The following is a 23,406-nucleotide window of genomic DNA, read 5'->3' as shown; positions in this document are numbered from 1 at the left end:
GGGGAAGAAGAAGAAGAAGAAGAAGAAGAACAAAAAGTAAAAAGAGTGTTCTTCTTAGCGAGCGTGGTGCATGATTGGATATGCGGGCTGTTTGAGGCGAACTGTATGAAGGCCAAGAATAAAAAAACGTGGCTTGTGAGAGGCGTAAAATGATGCATTTGTGCTACAGCACATGAGAGGGCTTCTTCAGCCTATAGAGTCGTGGCGTGCATGGATGGACAGTTTCGGTACTTGTGGCAAGTTCCCAGAACATGCTCTTTCTGGGCTGTGATACGCGTTTCTCTCGGGATGTTCGTTGTATGTAGACGACTTTTTCGGGCTTTCGTATCGGATTCGGCAGACTTTTCGTTGTGGCTGAAACGATATTTGTTGCGTGGGAGAATTGGTGGAGGTGAGCACGACGCCGCACGAGAGCGTGCAGATGCTATCGGCGAAGACTGTTCTGGGTTTTGCTGGGATCATGGGATGGACTCTTTTTTTTCTTCTTGCAGCCTTACTCCAGCTTTTATCTCATGGTCTGGAGCTCCAATTTGTCAGAGAGTCATAGGTAGAGGCTTGGCTTATCATGTGCTTGCAAGTTGATGGAAGAGGGGAGGGTGAGCTCAGTCAATTTCAGACACGAATCATCATGGCAGAAGTGTGGGCGTTTGTCGGATCAGGTATACCTTAGGAGGTAGTAGTAAAAAAGTGAAGGACCTCGTGGAGCAGCGCAGCGACGACATGCATCTGGCATCGAGATCAAGCATACCATGTTGTTGCTACCACAAATGAGAGTGGTCCCGTGGCACATATCCAACATGTTTCCGATACATACTTTTAGGGCTTCCACCAGGTAGAACTTGTCATATTACTCTCCCCAGGACATGGAGGGAGGGGAGCTATGAACACACCAAAGGGGTCGCCTGTGTAGGTTCCGAGCGAGAGTTCGATAGCTGTGCAATACTAGTAACATGTACTGCCATGAGGGCGCACTCGCGAAGTTGCGGCGAAAGCGTGGAAGATGAGAAAATGAGGAGAAACACCTTGCTGTCGTGGGGAGCGAGCGGCACTTGCGCTGCTCACGCCGCGCGAACATGCATCTCTTCTCGATCGAACTGATGATGATGATGATGGTGATGATGATGAAGACGCGTCGCGCGGTGGTGAACGCGCTCGCGTGTGGTTTGGGACGTGATTCGAACTAGGTAGGACCCCAGAGTAGTGCAGGAGGCATTATCCATCCCATCCCATCCGTACGAGCAGCCCACTGCAGTGTCTGTCTCGCCAGAGTTAGAACTAGGAGGTAGTGGTGTCACGCAGAATTTCCAACGGCGACGGCGTGACCGGTCTGACATTTTATTTTTCTGCCACCGCGGCCAAAAAGGCAATTATAACACGCCGGCATACATGTATACAGTAGTAGTTGTTATACTAACTTAATCAAATGCGCACTTGCTGCTGACTTGGCGTTCGTCCGAGTGGCAGGCATTTCGCGTTTCTCGTGAACAGGGCACTGAGGGCAGAACAACGCGAATGACTGGACCGCGGCGCAGCGCACAGACGAATGCGAATCCTAAGCGAAAGTGAAATATCCGGACGAGTCCGTGGGAGTTTTTCACTAGTCGGTACATGTACCTCGTAGCGCGTCCTACTGGAAACACTGGAAAGGCATTTCACTCATCATACCTCCTAGCAGACAGGCCAGATGTGGTTGATGATGGACATGCAAGACATATAGACGCCGGTGTCGTCCAATCGTGGAATGTCCTCCTTCTGTGTTCGAGGCCTGGATGATGTTGGCGCGCTTACAGTAGACTCAGTACATGAGGTAGTCAGTCGAGCTTGTGGTCATTTCTTGTAATTGCGATAAGAGCAGAGCCGTTGAATGACATCTTGTTGATGCCCAGAGCTGACGCGACCCAGAGCACGCGATCTGGCAAAGCTAAACCCACTTAAACCTCACCATGTGCACGGGGAGATGGGAAGTGTCTGAGGAACGTCTCCAGGTGGTGCTCGTCCACCGCAAGCTGGTAACATTTGCGGCACAAGGAGACACGAATACGTGGATTTGCAACCTCCTCTGCCAGTGCCAGTGCCAGTGCCAGATCGTCGTGAAGTATCTGAAATTGCTTGGCCAACACATCCTCGTGCTGGATCACTGGTGAGCGTGGTCCCCTGCTGAGCTGCCCGAGCACGAACTCAAACCGGCAACGGCCATAAAAGAGGCAAGTCATGGCTGATCTGGTCTGCATTATAGTTATTATTGTTCCTCATAGAGGGCTAGAAGCAAAGAAGCCTGCCTCAAGGCTCATCGTCGATAGCGTCTGTCTCTTGTTGTCTACAGGTACATCCAAAAAATCTTCTTTTGCAGTAACGAACGCCGGAAGATCTTCATACGTTTCCATTCTCAGGTATGTACAGTTTAGTAGTTGTCTACCATGTCAGAAAGAATGGGACTTGAATAGTCCGCAAGTTGCCCCAGCGGCACATCTCCCGTCTGCAGAAGTTGCTCCTGTAATATCCCAATCTTGACAAGCGTGGTTCACGAGGAGAGTTGGAGGGTTAGCCTGATTCGCGGATTCCTAGGAGGTAATGGATTGCTCGGCAGTGCGTGCCTCTCTGAGTCTGCGCTACCTTACCAATCAATCAGGTACATCCGATGTACCTAATGAAAGGGCCGTGGACATCTTCCATCCTTCCGTGCCGTTGCTACCACTCTGTGATGCGAGCAATCGTCGCTGTCTTGATTTAATGGGGTAAATACATACCTCCTAGGTAGGGTGATATAAGACAAGCGCGTTATAGTGGCGACAACGGCGCGCAACATTTCGTGCTTGAAATCGAGATCTGGTTGTCAGCAAAAAGAAGTTCTTTCGAAGCCGCGAAGGATCTAGGATCATTCAGGAGCGAAACACTGGACCCTCGTCCGATGCCAGCCAGCCAGCTCCCACAGCGGCACAGCCTACAAGCCTACAACCTACCTACCTCCTACATACAGGGCCTGCGCTGTGCAGCTCCTGAATGAGAACATTCTGACATGTGAAGATCACACATTATTATTCTGTGAGAAGCAAGGTCAGGTCTGCTGAGCTGACGTTGAGTACATGTACCTACCTACGTACAGTACGTGCCTACATGTAGGTAATATGATGATGATGATGATGATGATATGTTGCAACTGAGACCCGATGCGGGTGTAATGTCCACTCATACTAGCCCATCGCCTGCAGCTGGCAGGTTGTGCACAGCGACGAGCAACGGGATCTTGCTCCGACCCGCACGTCACGGTCTCGCGTTCTTTGTATAGCACGCGACACAAATATACACGCGTAGATTGCTTTGCGAAATTTTCTGCCGGCTTAGTCGCGTTGTAGCGTGGGGACAAACGATGCTGTGTCTCAAAAAGCGTGGAGTCTGGTCGCCTCACCTCGCGGCTATGCTGCGGGTGCTCGGAAAATATTACATACAGCGTACGTACAACGAGGTCAGCGGCGCAAGGAGAAAAGTGAAAAGTGAAAAAAAAAGAAAGCCCCCCCAGCACATGTATGTTACTAGTGATGAGGATGCTGTAGCACTTGTTGGATCCGCTCAAAAGCGCGCTGGATTTGCGTTTCATGGTCGCGGTCGTACACGCCGCCGAGTGACGGACGGAAGCAATATACAAGTGCAACGAAACTAAATACATTTCGGCTTGATGCAAGTCGTGGACCGCGGGCACCATCAGGCGCCTTCGTCAGGCTCGTTGCAGCCGCGAGGAGAGGTACATCATATTATTGTAAGCATCACCAGGTACGGAGATCGATTATGAGTATCAGGCAAATGTGGTAGTCTAAAGCAGATGCATCTGCATCTTCGTATCAAGCTCTCCCCGGCGAGTCGAACAGGAGGCCAAGGTGCTCCACTCTGGACGACGACGTCCCGGTGTTACAATAGGCGTTTGTCTGCAGGAACGGTGAGCGAATGTCTGCCCGCAGAGCGCTTCAGGTGCTGCAATGAGCAAACAACGATGCGACATGTGTGTGTATCTCGAAGCTGGCCACGCTGCGTTTCGATGGCTCGCTTCAGACCGCTGCAAGCAATTCGACGTAGGAGGTATTACCTTGGGTACCAGGGGAGGGGGGGTGGCTGCAAATAGCCGCTCCAAATGGCAGTTGGAGACACTAGACGCGGCTTTGAAGCTGGTTGTGATGCCAATGGCTGCGCTGATTATGATGAGATGCGTTGCGCGCGTCAATGCTCAGGCGCCAGTTGCAAATGTCCTGACTCTTTTCGTGTCTAATGATGGACGCGTCTCAGAGAGGACACGCGGGTAAAGTGCATGCAGCTCTCGATGCGGACGAGAGCCGGCCAACCAACTGGGCGGACTCAGGACTGCTGCGTGGCAGCGGCCTGCGAGTGCCAGGTTTGGCGCAGGAGGCGAGGGAGGAGGACGGGCTAGCAGCCTAGCAGCGGCTCGGAACCTAGCAGGTGCAGACGAGGTTGCAGCTTGTGATTCGACGTGAACGAATGGGTACATTGTGGACCTAGGAGGTAGTTTGATGCGCGTAGCTGAAGGAACGTCTGTTCCGGGCCACAAAAACAATAATTATCATCGTTATCATCATCCTCGTGGACCTCCTCTTTGAGGGCGAAGGCGAGGGCGAGGGCGAGAGGTGGCGTAGGCCGGTATGCAGCAGCTCGCGGTGAATAACACCTCCAACAGTCTGATGAGCAGACGGAACGAGCAGCGAAAGCGTAGGAGGTACCTCCTAGGCGTGAGCGTGAGCGTGAGCGTGAGCGTTGAGCATCGTCGCGGCCGTGCTGGCCGACTGTCTCACCAGCACGCAGGCAGGACAGCGACGAGCCAGCCAAACGCCGGATTTCAGGCTCTGGGCGAGGTTGTTGCTGGGTGCTGCCATGTACGCCCCACAGGCTGACACGCACAATGCGGCTCTGGTACAGAATAAGTCGCCGTAACGTTAATTCAACACGACCGCCAGTGGTGGCAGCCAGCCAGGAGAGAGAGCCAGCCAACTACTGTACCTCCTAGCCAGCCAGCCAGCCCGCCCGTCCGCCCAGCCCGCCAGCAGCAGCGGGAAGGACATTGCATGATGATGGGAAGGGGGCCGTGAGCATAGTTTCGCCTTGCACGATCCATGCAAAACCAAAGCCGGCCAAGCGTCGACGAGCGGGTCCCAGGCCCAAGGATTATGGTGCTTTGCAGGTCTCCCATACAGTAATTCACACTGCACCGACGGACCACCTCCCTCTTTGCTCCTCAGGTCATCATATTACTCTCTTCTCTCAACCCGCCTGCAATGGAGTCTGTGAGCAGCAGCAGCGCCCGGGAGTAACCATCTGCCGCGGATTCGGCAAGACACCCACTGGCCTGTGCTCGTAAAGCAGAACCTCCTTGCTCTTTTCTCTTGTCAACGGTCTGTGACCGCTGCAGAGACTACTGACGGTGGTCCGCCTCGACCATCACCTCCTCTTCGCCCTCATCATAACACCACCTCACCTCACCTCCACCTCGTCGACCTCTCATCTTCGTTGATCGAAAGAGCTCACGACCGCCGCCTCGCCCTTCGACCTCGCCATCGCCCTCGCCCTCGCCCTTGACCTCACCGACGACGCCGCGTCTTGCGTGTCCGCCTGCTCGCCCGCCAGCATCCTCGACCGGCCCATGTGCTTCGATCAGCAAGGTAAGCCCTCACCCCTCACGACGTGCGTGCGTGCGTGACCGCCAGAGACGACTGGCAGCAGAGTGGACGAGAGGCGGAATGGCATGAAGTGCAGTATGCTGGTGGACACAATGGCGGGATGGTGGTGATGGGCTTTCATCGTGGCTTCCCATGTCTCCAACATTTGAATCCGTACAACCTTCCTGCCGCAGACGACAGTGACGGGCTTCGGAACTGGACCTGTCAGTGTCAGTTCCAGTGTCACTGCTGGACACCATCACCTCATCTCTCAACTTCGAATCTCGAATCTTGAATCTCGACCTGCAGCTGCCTACCAATCCCGAATCCATCTGGCACATTTCCTCTTCACCACCACCAGGACCACTCCTGATATCCAGCACTTCTTTCAAATCTGCACTGTACAACCCCTTCGTTGCATCGGAATCCATCAAATAGAAGCATGCTGTCCGGCATTCGTGGCGCTCGCCTTCTCCCTTGCCAGAACACACCACTACCACACCACCATTCCTTTTGGACAATATGTGGGACAGTTGGGGAAGTCGAAGCGGTCCATTGGCTTTTGCATTCCTCTCCTATTGGGAAAATGCGGCAATTCCAACGAGAAATTTGCCTACACTAGATCGGGCAGTCTGGACCTCAGAGCAGCCATCCATGCATCGCACCAGCACTCGTCCGTGCCTCTAGACATACATACACTGCACCGTGCAGTGCGAATGTTGACGAAAATGTCCTGTCCTGTTCATATGCTAATCGTATATTCTTGCAGCAATCCCAATTTCTGTACATCCCTGGGATCGACCTGAATCGCGAACACATCACTCTCGTGCTTATCAAGGACAGGACCACTGAATTGGCCAGGTATGTTCATATCATCTCATTGAAGACCATTTCTCGGCTACATTACTCCTTGCCTCATCGTACATTGCTGGCTCCAGACAGGGCAACGCTAATTGGCATTCCCCAGATTCTTCACGATCTCTTCAATCCATTCAAACAACTGCGGAGTCGTTAGCTCGTTCTCTGCACTTCAACGGCCATCCCAGGACCGATTCGTTGGGAACTTCATCCAATCGGTAGCTTCACCGTGGCTCGCAAGGAGACAACTTGTTCGGTCCAGTTCACTGTGTGCGCGCGCTCAGCACACTACCGCACTGTAATCTAATTCTCAAGGTATGCACCCTGGTCGCGCTGTCAGTCGTGTCTACGTAAGGTACAGCGTACCGAACATCGACAAGGCTGCAAGCTCAACGCGCGAGTAAAGCTGACACGTCCTAGGCCTCACCAGCCGCTGTCTATAACAACGTCTCACGACCTGCGTCGAACGAGCTCTGTTCCAGACTTTAAGCCTGTTCATTCTCTCGGTTCTACAATACCGGCTAATCACGATCTTTTTAACTCGACCCAAGATCAGGGACACACTCTTTAATTTAGTTCAACTACTGGACATTCACTCCTTTGCAACCCCAGAACATCTCGAACTTGCAACAACTTGTCAATCCTGGAGACCTGGCAACACGTTCACAACAACATATGAGCCTTGTCGACAATATGGCTTACCAATCTCAAACATCCCAGCCGCTGGCTGCCCCAAGGACCTTTCCAGCTTTTGGATACTGTGACTCGTACTTTGTGGAGAGTCACGACGACGACAATGGCGTCTATGCGCGCGCGGCCCTCGAGCGTGAGCGAGCACGCAACGTGGCAAAGCTAAGGCAGAAGGCTCTTGCGCAGGAGCTTTCGAGGTTGACTGCCGATGAATACCAGGAGGATGTGCTTGACCACATGGAGTACATGGAGGGCGAGACCATGCCCGACATTCATTCCATTGAGATCCAGACCGAGATTCAGTGGTTCATGAGACCATACTTGCTGGACTTTCTCCTGGAAGCTCATCACGCCTTTCAACTCCTGCCTGAGACTCTTCACCTTGCCGTCAACCTACTCGATCGATACTGCTCAAGGCGTGTTGTGTACAAACGTCACTACCAACTTGTCGGCTGTGCAGCGCTCCTCGTCGCTGCCAAGTACGGGGACCGAAAAGAACGCGTACCAACGATCAGAGAACTGAAGTCGATGTGCTGCTCATTGTACGACGATGACATGTTCACTCAGATGGAATGGCACGTACTACAAACTCTGAACTGGGTTGTCGGTCACCCTACTGTTACCAGCTTTCTGCAGCTGGCTCTCCCCGTTGCAGGAACCTTCGACTTGGAATTGGAGCATATGACTTGGTACATATCTGAGCTCGCTTTATATCACAAGGAGTTCATCCCAGTCCGACCATCCGTCATGGCCCGGTCATGCCTTGCTCTCGCCCGTTGCATTCTGGGCAGGCTTCAGTCAACATCTGACGATTGGGCTGCGAGATACGATGCGCAGGTGGTATTGAACCTATCCAATCACCTGTCTCATCCATCGCAAGCATTGCTACGCAAATATGCTTCGCCGCACCTCTCTGAAGTGTCCTCGACCATACAGCGGTTCCTTGAGCATCAAGCAAGGCTTGTCTCAGCACAGCGAGCTGCTCAGAACCAGACCCCTATCAACGAGACCCTCATGGATATCGATTCGCAGCCAATGGTCAATTCGCACCTTATGCCTCAGACGCCCCAGAAGGTTGGGTACGCTGCCCATCCATTCGGCATGCTCACACCACCCATCACCCCTGACAAAGACCAAATGGCCGTCGTGAGCTATGGCACGAAGCCGGGCTTTGTGAGTCGAGCAGCCCATTGCGTACCAACGCCGCCTTCTGTTGGTGAACAAATGCACCACAACTCTTATGTGGTGCAGCAACAACCACAACCACAGCCACAACCACAACAACAACAATACATGCCGCAGCCTCAGTTCGTGCAATAGCGAAATGTGCACGTACATCACACGGCTCTCCCTTCTAGGTCCGGCATCGTCGTACGTCGGCACTTGTTGTTACAACTGTACAAGGAACCCTCTCACGACCCGTGGGATCTACTGTACGTGTACGAACGTCATAGCATTCAGCACAGCATTCCAAGCGAGCGTTGCATTTTCTAGCATTTTCTTTGTGTACAAACTCCGCCCCGGTCCCACATGAAGTCAGCAACATACAAGCTGGACGTGGGCTGGAAAGGCAAGGAGATCGGTCAGCATGTGTGGGTAGATTGTCAGAAGTGATACGTGGAATAGGGAAGTTCACACGAAAAGCAGAACGCATAATCACTCGAGGAATTCAGACTGCAAGGAAAGGAAAGGAAATTGGGAAAAAGAACAACGAGATTCTTCGACGAGAGGAAGATTGTCCAACAATGGATTCTGGCGTCGGCGCCTCCAAAAAAAAACAACTAAAAGACTCGATTTGCTATCTGTTCTCAATTCTTTCTGAGAACAACGACTGATACCCGAATATACCCATGTTCATACCAAAAGCTCGTTCGCCAGAAAGAGGCCCGAAATTTCCCCTTCGTCTCTCCTTTTTATGCGTGCTCGTGCACGACATGCGGAATTTAAGTGACACAACAACGCAGCAACCGCCGTTTCCCACCGTCTCAGCGATCTCTGTAGGTGACGGTGCAACGGCATTTTCTGGCTAGCGTCGAACACAGGCGAGATCACCTTCTGCGTGACCAAGCGGTGTTTCTTACAATTAGTTCCATGTGCATTATAATCAATTGTACATTTATATACTGCTAACAGCCGACAACGGTACCTCCCGAATGCGCACCACACACTACAGGCATCTATCGTACCTCGTAGGCGGTAGTATCCGTATTGCTTACACATACAGACACACGTACTCGCATCACTAGGTATTCACTCAGGCACAAGACTGTACTGTATTGTAATTGAAGCAAGGCCATTATTTAAATTTTACATCGTTGTTGTTATTATTGTTCTTGTTCTTGTTCCCGGACTTGTTAGAAAAGTAAAAAAGGGAATTCAGGTACCAATACAACAAACCCTAGGGTTACTCCCAACAACCCCTAGGGTTACTCCCAACAACCCCTAGGGTTACTCCTAAATCAAATCCTTGTTCCAACTTTACAACATATAAGGTACATACCTGCTAGCTGAGCTGGAAATGTTGTTGGTCCTTAAAGCCCTTAGTTCTGCTGCCGCCGATACAGAGAGTCTGCATTCATTACAAGTAAGTACAAGCAAGTGTGGACGGGATAGAGAGGGATTGTACAGGTACCCAGGAATGTAGGATAAAATGCCCCCTGTACAGCATCAAAGGGATGGGGAAAGCCTAAGATCAAAGGGAGAAACATGTGTAAGAGATCTTGAAGCCTTTCTTCTTTCTCGGGAAAGCAAAAGTACGCTTCTTCACTACCCAAGACGTGCATACAATGCATATCTATTCAACAGGAACCTCCACGATCAATCAAATCCATCCTTCTCGCTCTCGATCTCTCTCCTTGTTGCGACGCTGTTCCCACCAGTTGATTCCCCTCTCCTTGAGACCGCCACTCGCCTTTCTGCGCACCGCGTTGAACTCGAAGCGACTTCGGTCTAGCTTGTCTCGAAAGTTCATGGCGGAAGCAGATCGCTCGCTGGGCACCTCGATGCTGACTTTTCGTGTGGCGTTCTTCAGCCCGAGCGTGAATGGCGGCAGGTCCGACTGGCTCGATGGGCTGTATCTCCGTGGCCGAAGATTCTGGTCGGTGGTCTTTTGGACAGATTTCATACTGCGCAGTGTCTCGAAGCTGCTGATGTTTCGGATTCGACCTCTCAGATTGTCCCATTCTCCCGTCAGACCTCCAGCAGTCTGACCTGGAGGAGTCGAGTAGGACATGGCTCCATATGCACCAAGAGTCTCCGTACTCCTGTTTCCAAATGCCATTCTGGCTAAGCTGGAATTACTTGCTACCTGGACCATAGCGGCTCCTTTCCTGAGTTTCGGAGCGTTCTTGCGTGGCGAAGCGTCAATGATACTACGTAAGTCCTCCATCTCCGCTCTGCGCTCAAATTGGTTGTCCAGTGATTGCATTCTTGGAGCTGCGAATGCTCGGCCTTGCGCGTACGATGGCTTCCTTTGTATGTCTATCGTAGCGGCAGGCGAAGAGAATGATCGTTGGCGATGATGACCAGCATCCTGTCGCCTCGATCGAGAACGAGCCATCTGAGTGCAAGCACGCTTCTCTTCGATGGCAGCAGCTACTTGGGCCACTGAATTCGGCACCACATCCAGGGAGTTCATGTGTATCAGTATGATCGGCAGTTGCACAGACACCAGCTTCGAACTGGCCACTGAAGCTGCGACATTCAAGAAGTATCGCACTTCGAACCACTTACCACACCGGACAGTCCCATGTCCACGGGGAAGTTCGAGCTCGCACGTTCGCGTATCGGACATGTATGGTTCGATGCCGTGCCACCCCGCAGTACCGGGCTTCAGAAGCGATTTGGCCAGGACTGTCTGCTCGTTGCTCTCAAATATGCGAGCTTGACCTGCTGACATTTCCAAGGTGGCCGCTGCTGCATGTTTGTAGAACAGGATGTCGCGTTCCAGAGTGAGCTCCAACTTCTTCACGGGCTTTCGACACCTGTTGACAACGTGTACATCGACAAAGATACTACTGCCACTGACCCAGACCTGCCGGTGAAGTCCTGCTGTGATCTTGAGCGTCTCAGCTGTAATCGAGCGAGGCATTGATAGCTCGTCCGAAGCTGTGAGTGGGCTAGGAAGGGAAGTGAGAGCCTTCTCCGGGTCGTACGTGGGAAGCACGTGTACATCCTGAGAAGTCCGTACTCGATAGTGTTTTCCGGCCTCTCGAATGACTGCTGTCACGGCCAGCATGAAACGGATAGCAGCATGTCTGGAATGGAATGGCGGTGGGCCAGTGTCGAGAGGCAGACTGATCATGAATGGTAATGCTGAGCAAGAAGGTACCAAACACCAAAACTTGTCATCGACGATAAAGGCACTTGATTGTTGCACCATCTTCGCTGGCGGAGGATGCTTTTTGTCAATCAACTCAGTGCCCAAGGCGAGAAACGTGGCTTTGCGATTGTTGCTCATCTGCTCGATGCCAACAAGGTCCACGGCAAGCCCACCAATACTGAGTGGACGTCTACCGCTAACACGTTCATTGTCGTCTACTGTGACCTTGACAAACCCCTCTACACTGCCACCTCCCACAAACACAGGCGCCGATACTTGAAGCTCAAGCTTGACCCGTGGATGCTTGTGCAAGGGAAAGTCTACAATCTCGGTAGGATGTAATGCTCGAATCTGAGTCCGCGAAGGTACACGACGGGCGGCATCTGACGTGATCGGATCCAGCTTCAAACCAGCTTGTTTTACGGGTGACTGGCTTGTGCCATGGTTCGGTACTAGGAAGTGCTGAGTGGGCCCGACGCCTGTTGAAGCATGCGTGTGTACAGACGGCTTTCTCGAATGGCCCGGAACTTGGCGATGGAAGGATGACGAGCGTCGAGGTATGCTGGATTGAGGTATACTGAAGAAGCTGCCCTGCTCAGGCGTACTGCTATACGATGACGAGCCCCCTTCTTGTTGCGGCGGCGCCACTGCCAGAGGTGGCTTCGTTGGTGCAGACGCTGTGGTTTTCAACGAGCGCGAGCGCTTCAGGGACAGACTTTGCTTGGCCGTGTTGGTTTGTGATGCGCTACGCTTGTGTTGATGCGGGTTCCGAACGGCCACGTGGTCCATCAGACTCGGCTCACTCAGCTCGCGGATGTCGGACAACGGCCGCGGAATCAAGGAAGACCATGGCGCAGGATCTGTCAGATGGTACACGATTGGGGCGGAATGCGCTTCCAGTTCTACTGCTGGCGCTGGAGCAGGTGGTGGAGGAGGGGCAGGCAGTATCGGATCGGGCTTCTTAAATGGAGGCGGCGGCAGTGAGAGCTCGTAGATCGGCTGTGGTTTCGAGATCTCATATCGTCGTGGGCGTCTCTCCATCGCGTTCGACGTGAGCAAGTCTCCTCATGGCCGACTGTATCTCCATCATCTCATGCATAGCAGTTCATCGACCGACCACATTGCGATCGAGGGCAGGGGCGAGACCCAGCACGCACAGTCACGAACAGGCGCACACATGATGGGAAAGTCCAGGGCTCGGTTTCATGAATACAGGTCAGGTAGCTGCTGCTCGATGTATTTCCATTGCGCGCAGTCTACATACTTCCATTACTCCCGTCGTGTTCTCGGGTCCCTGGATTCCCTCTCGTCCACCCGATGCAACGCTCCTTGTTTACATCTCGACAGTGGACCACCTACATGTGCCTGATCAGTGCGAGATCACTCCGAGGAGCGCCTCCTGCTCTCGCTCTCGCTCTCGCTCTGAAGGCAGTGTGTACAGCGACTGTTCATAGCCGCCGTTCTCCGTTCGGAGCACTTCGTCCGGTCAGACACGCGAGTCTATTCGATCCTGTCGGGCAGTTCTCGCTCAGCGCTCGGATACTGTTGGATGGCTACGACGGCACTGTCTGGGAGTGGTCAAGGCATCCACCATCGGCTGGAGGCGATGATGATGATGATGATGATGATGGTGATGGTGATGATGTGGATGACGATGATGAGACGGCCGCATCCTCATGCAGGCCGAGGAGGAAATCCCAGTCGACCCTCCCCTGTCGGCTGACCTCTTTCCCGATAATCTCCACTCCACGCACTGCGGAAAAGTCAAAGCGGGCAAATTGGCGCATCCTGTTCCATTGCTGTCGTGGTATCATGGAGAGGAAGTGCACCTCGTCAGGCCATCCGGCAATGTCTGCACCAAGAGAGAAAGAGGAAAAGAGAGAGACAGCAGGCCTCGAAAGACGACTCGCAAGACGAGCGAGGTGACGTGACGTCCAGGGCCTCGAGGCAGTTCAGTGTGCAATAATAGACTTCTATGGAGCTTCTGGAACCCGTCTTTGCCGGGAAGAGCGGCGACACGTGACAGCTGCCCTCAGTCTAGGCCTGAGCCGAGGAGAAGCATGGTTTTGGAGCATTCACGTGTGACCCAGTCCAGCAGTCGTAACCTGGCAGCGCGTGCAAGCGAACCAATCGAGTCGATTCCGGACCATGTTGATGTCGCATCATGCTTGGCTGGGCACGATGCTACATATTCACAGGAGTGGTAGCCTCCAGCGGGCAAACGGGCAGCAACCTAATTCATCACACGACGGGAGGGGTTGCGCACCATAATGCTGCTTCTGCACCCAGAGCGACGACGGGAGGCAACAGCAGCCCTGTCGGTGCTGCAGCCGCGACGGCATCCTTTGCGAGCGCATCACCCCTCCGCGCCGCCGCCTTCCACCGTTGGCCTTGGCTAAGCAAAAAAACTGGTGCCAGGTGAGCAGGACGGGAGCTGTAGTGGGATGGATGGATGCAGCTGCAAAATTTTCATCCAACTTGCTGGTTGCTTCTTGCGCGCGCCGACCTCGCTAGCTGTCGGCTCGCTCTCCATGTGACCGGCCGCTTTTCTCCTCGTTGATCAGTTTCTCTTATGCAACGACTTACACATCTCTTCTCCCCCCCAAACGCAAGGTTATCTATACTCTGTGCTAAGGTTATTTGTCTGCTCTGTAAGCTGGGCCCGTCCGCCTGGGTGTGCAAAGCCTTAGCGCGACCTGTACTGGCTTCTGACTGGCTTTGCGCTTTTTCCTGAATCGGGTACCTGCGTCAGATGGGTGATAACAGTCGCGTGGAATGCGATATGGCTGTTGCCTCGAAGGTCGAAGACGATGCGCCTGGCGACGCTACGCCCAGCTCGATAGAATCAACACCGGAGCCAGAGGCAGGACCCGATCCACCCCAGGAGCCCGCACAACCCCAGAAGCGCAAAGGTGGAAGGAAGCCTGTAAGCATTCGCCCGGCCTGACTCGTGGTCTCGTCCGTCCGTCTGCTTTCATCGTCGCTGACGGGCTCTACTAGATTTACGCAACATCAGAGGAGCGTAAGCAGCGCAACCGGCAGGCGCAGGCTGCATTTCGCGAGCGCCGAACAGAATACATCAAGCAACTGGAGGCCACCATCAAGACCAATGAAGAGACTCTGGGTGGTCTGCAGCAGCAGCACAGGCAAGCCGCCGATGAGTGTCTGATGCTGAGGTACAAGAACTCGTTGTTAGAACGCATCCTCCTGGAGAAAGGTATGCTGTAGACATGTCACTCCACTCTGGCCTACGTGCACTAACGCGGTGGTCAGGAATTAATGTCCAAGCTGAGCTTCAAATGAAGACGGGCAGTCCGGTGCTGGGACCTGGCTTCATGCACAGTACGACTCCTATGCCCCAGCAGCCTCAGCTGCAACGAACGACTCTGCAGCGAGCGCAAGCTCGTCGATCTGGCCTCCCCAAACTCGCGCCTGGGCACTCAAACTCGGACCTGGGATTCTCAACGACATCTCCACTTGCCCACCCCACACCATCGTCGCATGGCTCTTCCCCGAGCCAGATGTCCATGCGATCTCCAGCTATTCAACAAATGGGGATGACCTCGCCCGCGTCTGCAGTCCTCGGTCAGCCACAGGCACAGCCATACCAGAGCTTTGCCGGCTCTTCTCAACAACAGCCTAGCCAAGCCTTCTATCAACCCCAACAGCATGCCACAAACGCGCCGCGTTACCGGCAGCACCGAGCCACAGCATCGTCAACGTACCAAGGCAGCACGAGCGGCATCTCGAACATGACATCAGGGTTGCCATATCCTGGCAGCTCCAGTGGAAGTGCACCACCCTCGGCTAGTGCATTTTATCCTAGTCCGTTTCAAAAGCACTTTGAACAGCTTGGTAAGTCTACCTCCGTCCTAAGTGCTGATCTTTGTTTGTTCTCGACTGATGGGTGAATTATAGATCAAGAGTATGACTCCCAACAGCATCGAACGGCTTTCGATGATGCAGAAGATGCTTCCCAAGCGGGCACCGAAGAGCAGTTTTCGCCGCAGTTCGACCAACCCCAAGCACAGCAGCATGGGGATCACCATCAGCAATCACAAAGTATCGCGGCCACCCAGCAGCAGGTGTCGGCGCAGTCTCAGTATGAGCCGCAACAGGTAATTCCACCCACTAGTCATCCTGGCACGGGTCACTATGATTCGAGCGACCCCATGCTAGACGCAGATCCGTTTGGGCTAAGTGCTTCGATGCACTACCCTCAGACCTATCTAAATCAGCAGTATCACGGCCAGCGTTAACAGGAAATAAATGTTTTAATAGCAGTTGGGGGGTGGGGGGTCTTTCAAAAGTAGCATAGGAGGACTTACAGCTCCGCACAGGGACTGCGGGCTATGATTGGGATTCAGCGAGAAAAGCATGAGTTTTGGCGCTTTGGCCTTTATGTGGTGCACATAGCGACGGTGTTGGAACGAAAGATATTGTTTGAAGATCACATTCGAGAAGGGGGCGGATGTGTACCTTATTTGCATATCAAAAAATCGGATTGGACAAAGATGATGGAATGATGGATGCACGGGTGATGTGGCCTGATCACTAATGCAAAAGGTAAGAAGGACTATAGTCCAAACAGGACAGATGATGTATACCAGGACGTCCCCAACTATACGCTGCAAGTAAGGGATTTCAAGCTTGACAGTTCCACGGACTCCATGTAGTACTGTCAAACGTGCATGATCATTGCATGCTTTCCCGCCTCGACGTGATGAGTCCTTTCTTTGTTACATGTAGTTGATCTGCAACCGAGCTTGAAGTGAGGTCAAGTGCTTTGTTTGAGAAATCCCGCCAAGCCCACGGCAGTCTGTGCTTTTCAATTTCAAACGCCAGGCTCTCAGCGCCGACAGAAACACACTCTCACGATGTCTCGCTGCTCGTGACCGCACAACCAAGATGAGCGACGCCATTGTTTCCAAGGTATGTGCCAAATGCCTTTGATGAGACGACGAGACGATGGAATGCTTCTGCCATGCAATCCATTGGTGATGCGCGCCGAAGCAAAAACACAAACATGCATTGGAGAATTTGCCAACTAACATTCATTTGCACAGAACCTCTACGAGCTCCTGGGTACGCCGCCAACATCACCACCGTGATCCATCAACCCCACGCTCGAATGCAATACTGACTTCCCGCCCAGGCAACGACCCGGAGCTCGACCCTGAGCGGGCGACTCCACAGGTGCCAACCAAGGTCATTGACAAGCCAGTCGCAAGAACCGGCAAGCGCAATGCTCCAGCCGAAGGAAACGCTGCCGTTCGGGATGACACACGACAAGGTGGACGTGGTGGTGCCATAAAGGGTGATGGAGGTACGATACACAGTTGCGCCTGCCATTTGCGGTCAGACTCCATGGACAACGTCTCCACGTTCTCGCTCGACTTGCAGGCTCCACAGTTGTGAGATGTGTGTGTCAGCTCTTGGCAGTGTTGGCGAGAATGTCGGGATGGTTTCATTGGAAGAAATGCACGCGACTAGCAGTGCACGGCGGGAAAATTCGCCAACGCAAAGATTTGCTAACAATTCATCCAGATGGCCTCCGCAGCGACCGCCAACCTCGTTCAGATAGGAGTAAGATAATCTGAGCATCAGCGTCTGCAACGCCATGCTAACTAAAGCGCAGACTACGAGCGTCGTGGTGGTGAGGGACGTGGCCGTGGTGACAGGCGCGGACGCGGTGGTTACGAAGGACGCGGACGTGGTGGCCGAGGAGGTGCGCCACGCGATGACCGTCACAGCCACACCGGTGTCGGGTAAGCCGAGTATATTGGATGGGCATGTTGGGGATACTGGCTGACATTGGGTGCAGTGACTCTGAGAAGCAGGCCGCGCATGGCTGGGGCGGTAACAACGGCCAAGCCGAGTGGGCAGATGAATCAGCCGGTGATGCCATTGCCAAGGCTGAAGTCAACAACGAGCCTGGCTTCGCCGCAGACACTGGTGCTGGTGATCCTGCCTTCTCGAACGGCCCAGATGGCCCGGTCGGTGGAGATGCAGAGGCTGAACCAGAAGACAAGACCAAGTCATACGATGAATACCTGAAGGAGCTTGCCGAAAAGAAGCTTGCTCTGTCCAGCGAGGCACCAGCTATCCGCAAGCCAAACGAGGGCTCGAAGACCAAGTTCCCAGAAGGTCAAGCCGTCAGCCGCGAACAGGAGGATTTCTTCATCGGCGGTGGTGGAAAGACCAAGAAGACCAAGGAGGTCAAGGAGAAGGAACGCATCAACTTGGACGGCCAGTACTACGCTGCACCAGACGCTGGCGATCGTGGTGGACGAGGCGGCTCACGTGGTGGCCGTGGCCGTGGCGAGGGTCGTGGATCATTCCGCGGCGAGGGTCGTGGTGGTCGCGGTGGACGTGGCCGTGGTGATCGTGGTGACTTTAGAGGAGCACCTCGCGGTGACCGGGCCCCACGCGGCGGCGGCAGCGCCTTCAACGCCAACGACTCGAGTGCATTCCCTGCTCTCGGGGCATAGAATGCACGCCTGCATCTCCCACCACAACATTCTCGGGTGTTTTGAGCTGTAGCACAACGGCGAAAACACAGAGATGGCGCAGAACCGCCTCAATGTAGTGAAGAAGGCTCGAGACGACTGAATTGTCCCCTGTTCAGCACAGTTAGTCGCAGAACAAAAACGTTAATCAAACGATGTACTCACTATCTTCCTTGCATCATGCAGTTCAGTCAGTGCTCCCTCTGGCCCTCTTGGCAGAACATCGAGGGTAGACATGGCTAGTACACTGCTTGGAGCCTCCAGAAGCTGCTGCTGACAAGACTACACAGACGTGGACTCAAACAGTGCACCATGCCTAGGTACCGTAAGGTTGTACCTGACATAGTAGTTCGTGGGCATGCCACCGGGTTACCTAGGAGGTAGGTACCTTAGTGAACCAAGAAGAGCGGCCCCACTCCATGTCTGAAAGTCCCTTACCGTGACGTGTACGAGTCCGATAGCATGCCTTACATGTCGGTGTATGTACACCTATGTACATGTACCTTATTAGAGTACATGTAGGTAAGGCAGGTTTGTCTGTTTTATTACATCTTTCTACATCGAACAAGAATATTTCACTCTACGGCAAGGTAATAATCTTTTTCCTAGCGTCTAGATGCTTATCGATCGTATGTGTTACTTAGGTACTTACTTGCTGCTCTACTATAGTACCTAGGTACTGTACCTACCTATCTTAGGCAAAGCCTTCGCCCGGGGGGAGTTTTCTTTTCTTTTTCTTTTTCTTTTTTATAGAAAGGCCTACCTATATACCTTACCTATCGCTTTTAGCTCCTGTGTTATATTACAGTTCGATAAGATATCTAGGCTAGTAGCTGACCTCGGTACGCTTTACACTTTATACTTGGACAGAGGTACTACTAATAGGTAATATTCAAAGTTTTTTTCGGTCTTGCGATATTATATCAGCTTGGGATTCACTTATCAGAATCCATAGGTAATCCTGGAATCTGGATGAGGATGATGATGATGATGCCCCGAGGGTATCTTTAGACCACCAGACTCACTCAGCCTCGGAGAATATTCATTCGGCTACAGGTCGACAACTGCTGATGTGATATTGAGGCGTCCGGAAAGGCAATCAGCCGTGTAAGTTCAAGATTGGGCAGATCTCTGCTGAGGGCTGTGGCTTTCCCGTGGACTTGGCTTAAGTGATCTGGCTTGGGGATTGAAACAAGATATTCCACTCGTGGTTTGTCGAGATTCCACAACCACCTAATCACGCTAGCATCGAAACATCTTCTCCACGTCTTGACTTCTCGCCCGAAGAACCTTTTGCTGTTATTAGCAATGGACAACGTTCTTGTGCGTTCCTCCTGGGAGGCGCAAGCGACGCGTATGAGACGCTCCTCGACGAGACCCATTCATTCTGACAGCGTACAAAGATCCACACTGTGAGTCGTCCTGAGGGTACCTGACGCGTCTCCGTCGGCTCTCCAACCACGGCAAGTTCTTGTACTGCTGCGGCTCAAAAATGCTGCCCACAAGCGGACGAAAGGGCGGTTTTGTACCCTCTACGCCTCTTCTCTGCTGTACGTACGTACGTTGGATACTAACTTTAATCTACACTTGGACTGGATGAAAGGGGATTGGCGTGGTGGTGACATTCCCAGGAACGCCACTAGCCAGTGGTCAGCTACCCCATTGTAATTGCACTCTATTTCAAGAGGTCGTGCCTCCCTTGACAACCATTCCTGATAAACTTCTCGATCGATTCTTTCCACTGGAACGAACGGTACACGATTCAAGCGCTGGAGACGAGAGCATCTGCTGCATACCTATAGTAGTAGGTCGACTTGCATTTTCACGCAGCGACCACCAGGCCGCGTGAGTAGGCAACGCAAATCCCACGCTATTAGACTGCTATGAGATCCTCGACAACACTCGCCACGGTGCTGGGCCTCGGTATGTTCAAACCACGCAGATCTTGTTTGCGAGTAACGGGCATTCGGATAGCACAACGATCGTAGAGAACGGATACAACCCAGCTGAGAGCATGACTGACCATCCTCAGGCTCTACTGTGATAGCACAGTCATCGATAGCGAGAACGTGTCCAGAGTCCGATGTCTGTTATAGCCTCAATATACCGCAGTCGACAGTGCAGTCCAATTCTCAAGGCGACATATACTTCCAACTATCCGCACCGATCAAATATCAATGGGTCGCACTGGGACAAGGGTCAAGAATGTCTGGTTCGAACATCTTCGTCATGTACACCTCGGCAGATGGTCAGAATGTTACCGTCTCTCCTCGTCTGGGAACAGGACATGTGCAGCCACAGCATGCTACGGATGCTCAGGTTGAACTACTAGCAGGCTCGGGCGTTGCAGATGGAATGATGACTGCAAATGTGAAGTATGTTTCCAGCATTGCTATCGTACACCACCAGGCATCTGCTGATTGTTGAATTTTCGGCTCTTAGGTGTAGTAATTGTAACTCGTGGTCGGGTGGCACGATGGACTTCACCGCTCAGTCTGCAAACTGGATATACGCCTACAGGACTGGTGATGCGCTCGATTCCGATGATCTTGAGGAGAATATATCGCAACATCAGAAGTATGCATCCTTCAGGTGGTCGCTTGCCGATGCGCAAGGCGGCGACAATACCAACCCTTTCGTTGCAGCTGCAGTAGCAGACTCTCCGACAGCATCTGTCGGATCCAGCGCCAGTCCTACTGCATCAACAACGACTCGACCTACCAGCAGTGGTGACATGGGCTCATCCTCTGATACGACGTTCCTCGGCGCAAGCGCTCCCTTTGGTGGAAACTCAAACTACGGCGACACGCTCACCACCGCTCATGGTACACTAGCTTCACTTGCTTTCGTAGCTCTCTTTCCTGCAGGAGCGATTTTGATCCGGGTAGCAAACTTCGCGGGACTGGTCTGGCTTCATGCCGCCATACAGACAGTGGGCTTCTTGCTGTTCATCGCCGCATTCGGACTCGGCATCTACATTGCCACCCAGCTGAGTCTGCTGGGCAGCTATCACCCCATCATCGGGATTGTACTCTTTGTCGTCTTGTTCTCTCAGCCTGTGACCGGACTTCTCCACCACAAGATGTTCAAGACACATGGCGGCAGGGGAATCTTCAGCTTCGTGCATTTGGGCATCGGACGTGTTGTCATCTTGCTCGGACTCATCAACGGAGGTCTGGGACTGATGCTTGCAGACGCTACGACGGGCGAGAAGACTGCTTACGCGGTATGCGCGGCAGTGGTCGGTGTGATGTATATTGCTGCCGCAGTGTTTGGAGAGGTGAGAATGTCCAAGAGGAAAGCAGCGGGCAGCGCTGGAGGGTCGACGTTTAGCGAGAGTAAGAAGGGACACCAACAGCTGGGAAGCGCAGCTGATGGAGGAGATGGCATTCATATGTCGCAGGTTCCCAAGGGAAGATGAGATTGTGAAGGATCAATGACATCAATCCGGAGCGCTGCTCATACTAGGTAGGATCAGAAATAATTAATCATACAGTAATGATGATGAGTCTGAGACCATAGTTTTTGTACGCGCGTACCTCGGGATACGACGACGCAAGACGAGTACGTACAACTGTCACTGTGGAGGTCCATGTATGATGTATGATGTAGGTATCTTGGTAGTGAGGCAGAGATTCTTCTCTCAGACGCCTCACTCCGAAGACAAACCCCCCTGTCAGTGAGGCTGTAGCAGTTCTAACAACTCGTCCTCATTGGACTGTGTCCAAACCCACCTAGTCCTCGTCCTAGTCAACCACCCGGACACACGGGCGCGCGCGGGGCGGGGCGAAGCGAAGCGCGTCGCTCTTTTTCTCGCGTGGCTACAGTACCTACCTAAATCCTCGTGTAGGTAGTTTCCCACGCAGACACCAGACCTGACAGGTTCTTCTTCTTCTTCTTCTTCTTCCTCTTGCAGCCCAACATGTAAGATTGGTGAATATGAAACAAAGGCAACCAACACAGTACGTACACTGGAAACTCACTGGCGGCCCTTTTTTTTTTCAAGAAATTCGAAACATGTGCTGACGGACGGACACGGAGGGGGACGCAAAGCCACTTTTGGGTCGCAATCATCAAGACAGACAGACTACCAGGTAGGTAGGTAAGGTAGGTAGGTAAGCGAAATGTGTATGAGGTAGGATGTACATACATAGTGGATAGGCCGGCCTTGTGATGAAACATACCTTAGGTAAGGTAAGGTAGGTCGATTGTACCTGCGCAAGGAAAAGAGCTGTATGCTGCAGTCTGCAGGCCAAGGCGAAAAGAAAAACAATGGTTCGCATCAAGGCATTCTAGTTCCATAGGAGCGAATTTGGGAGCGAATTGGAGGAGGCGTTACAGATGATTGTTGGGAGGCCGCCAACGCTAGATACCATCCTACCATCCTACCATCCAACAAGCCTATAGATGATGAAAGGACACGAGGGTGAGTCACATTTCTTACGACCTGGAATGATTCCACTGTATGATGATGAGGCGCTGCGCTGCCTTCATCAGCCTTGTTGTCTCTGGCTGGTCGCCCTGGTGCCTATAATCCCTACATACCTGACCTAGTGGCTGCCTGGGCTGGTGCCTGTTGATTTTTAGCGTGGAAACTAAAATTCAGGTACCTATGACAAGGCTTGTAACCAGGTCCATCATGTTCAGTCAGAGAGAGAGAGGATGTAGTACTGTATGGTATTTATGTGTGTATATATCGTCGCCTCCCTTTTTCTTTCGGTTTGTTATTAGACTTCTGTCAAGTGTTTCGTATACAAACAACCAACTGACCTGACCTACCTCCTACTCCTATTGTATTGAGGAACTGGACTGGATATATTCACTACCTCAACCTACCTAGCGAACGCCACATACACACACACACACACACCTACATATATACATTATCGCAACTGCTCCATCATCTACACCACGATCGAAGAGACTCACTGATCTTGGACACTTCTACAACACCACACACCTCAACTCAATTCAAGAGTTACCTCCACATCCCTCACTATGGCTCGACAAGAAAATCACAAACTAGTCGATTCTTACAACTACTCCTACCGAGGAGAGCGAAACCCTTCATCCTCTTCTTCTTCTGCATCATCATCGAAGGAATCAAGCAGAACTTCTAGCCCCAAACAGCCGGTGGTGGTGGTCGTGCATAAACCGAGTGGGTTGGTCCCGACTGATGAGCCTTCGTCGAGGGAGGCTTTGTATGGGAGGAGGAGGAGATGAGATGAGATGAGATGGTTTGAGGGTGTGAGTGTGAGTGGTTAGTAGTCGTTGGGTAGGATGGGATGGGACGGGATGGGATTGTTTATGGAAGGATGGATGGGTGATGACGGCGTTGGCTCGAGCGAGAAGCAAGGAATCCGGATTTTTT

General features: G+C 52.6%; 9 protein-coding genes across 9 annotated transcripts; 5 read left to right on the top strand and 4 right to left on the bottom strand.

The window, feature by feature from the left end:
• Positions 1-1,931: 1,931 nt before the first annotated feature.
• Positions 1,932-2,231, bottom strand: SEPMUDRAFT_112505 (uncharacterized protein; the record flags this gene model as incomplete). The annotated part of the gene is made up of 1 exon (XM_016900983.1): positions 1,932-2,231. One exon carries the CDS (start codon positions 2,229-2,231, stop codon positions 1,932-1,934), a length of 300 nt encoding a protein of 99 aa, XP_016764579.1.
• A 2,902-nt stretch (positions 2,232-5,133) lies between these two features.
• On the top strand, positions 5,134-9,091 carry SEPMUDRAFT_145697 (Cyclin_N-domain-containing protein). Its single transcript, XM_016903210.1, has 4 exons — positions 5,134-5,660; positions 6,427-6,518; positions 6,625-6,830; positions 6,936-9,091. Exon 4 carries the CDS (start codon positions 7,191-7,193, stop codon positions 8,523-8,525), a length of 1,335 nt encoding a protein of 444 aa, XP_016764577.1. The 5' UTR covers positions 5,134-5,660; positions 6,427-6,518; positions 6,625-6,830; positions 6,936-7,190; the 3' UTR covers positions 8,526-9,091.
• On the bottom strand, positions 5,414-5,799 carry SEPMUDRAFT_112504 (uncharacterized protein; the record flags this gene model as incomplete). Its single annotated transcript, XM_016900982.1, has 2 exons — positions 5,414-5,610; positions 5,673-5,799. 2 exons carry the CDS (start codon positions 5,797-5,799, stop codon positions 5,414-5,416), a joined length of 324 nt encoding a protein of 107 aa, XP_016764578.1.
• Positions 9,092-10,320: 1,229 nt separating the features above from the next.
• On the bottom strand, positions 10,321-11,334 carry SEPMUDRAFT_29606 (uncharacterized protein; the record flags this gene model as incomplete). Its single annotated transcript, XM_016908456.1, has 1 exon — positions 10,321-11,334. A coding segment is annotated over one exon (1,014 nt), but the record flags the coding sequence as incomplete, so codon positions are not given.
• A 1,523-nt stretch (positions 11,335-12,857) lies between these two features.
• SEPMUDRAFT_145696 (uncharacterized protein) lies at positions 12,858-13,357 on the bottom strand. Its single transcript, XM_016903209.1, has one exon. The coding sequence runs from the start codon at positions 13,338-13,340 to the stop codon at positions 13,080-13,082; it is 261 nt and encodes an 86-aa protein (XP_016764575.1). The 5' UTR covers positions 13,341-13,357; the 3' UTR covers positions 12,858-13,079.
• An 823-nt stretch (positions 13,358-14,180) lies between these two features.
• Positions 14,181-16,136, top strand: SEPMUDRAFT_145695 (uncharacterized protein). The gene is made up of 4 exons (XM_016903208.1): positions 14,181-14,452; positions 14,527-14,743; positions 14,800-15,381; positions 15,445-16,136. Exons 1-4 carry the CDS (start codon positions 14,279-14,281, stop codon positions 15,783-15,785), a joined length of 1,314 nt encoding a protein of 437 aa, XP_016764574.1. The 5' UTR covers positions 14,181-14,278; the 3' UTR covers positions 15,786-16,136.
• A 266-nt stretch (positions 16,137-16,402) lies between these two features.
• SEPMUDRAFT_145694 (uncharacterized protein) lies at positions 16,403-18,211 on the top strand. Its single transcript, XM_016903207.1, has 6 exons — positions 16,403-16,458; positions 16,593-16,611; positions 16,682-16,852; positions 17,074-17,112; positions 17,165-17,294; positions 17,351-18,211. Exons 1-6 carry the CDS (start codon positions 16,435-16,437, stop codon positions 18,015-18,017), a joined length of 1,050 nt encoding a protein of 349 aa, XP_016764573.1. The 5' UTR covers positions 16,403-16,434; the 3' UTR covers positions 18,018-18,211.
• A 1,707-nt stretch (positions 18,212-19,918) lies between these two features.
• SEPMUDRAFT_129395 (CBD9-like protein) lies at positions 19,919-21,456 on the top strand (the record flags this gene model as incomplete). The annotated part of the gene is made up of 3 exons (XM_016902284.1): positions 19,919-19,958; positions 20,068-20,410; positions 20,478-21,456. 3 exons carry the CDS (start codon positions 19,919-19,921, stop codon positions 21,454-21,456), a joined length of 1,362 nt encoding a protein of 453 aa, XP_016764572.1.
• Positions 21,457-22,857: 1,401 nt separating this feature from the next.
• Positions 22,858-23,390, top strand: SEPMUDRAFT_145693 (uncharacterized protein; the record flags this gene model as incomplete). Its single annotated transcript, XM_016903206.1, has 1 exon — positions 22,858-23,390. A coding segment is annotated over one exon (298 nt), but the record flags the coding sequence as incomplete, so codon positions are not given.
• Between the last annotated feature and the right edge of the window lie 16 nt (positions 23,391-23,406).

Source organism: Sphaerulina musiva (assembly GCF_000320565.1).
Source record: "Sphaerulina musiva SO2202 unplaced genomic scaffold SEPMUscaffold_1, whole genome shotgun sequence".
Taxonomy (NCBI): domain Eukaryota; kingdom Fungi; phylum Ascomycota; class Dothideomycetes; order Mycosphaerellales; family Mycosphaerellaceae; genus Sphaerulina; species Sphaerulina musiva.
The sequence above is the reverse complement of the archived record's forward strand: the minus strand, read 5'-3'. Positions and strand labels throughout refer to the sequence as shown.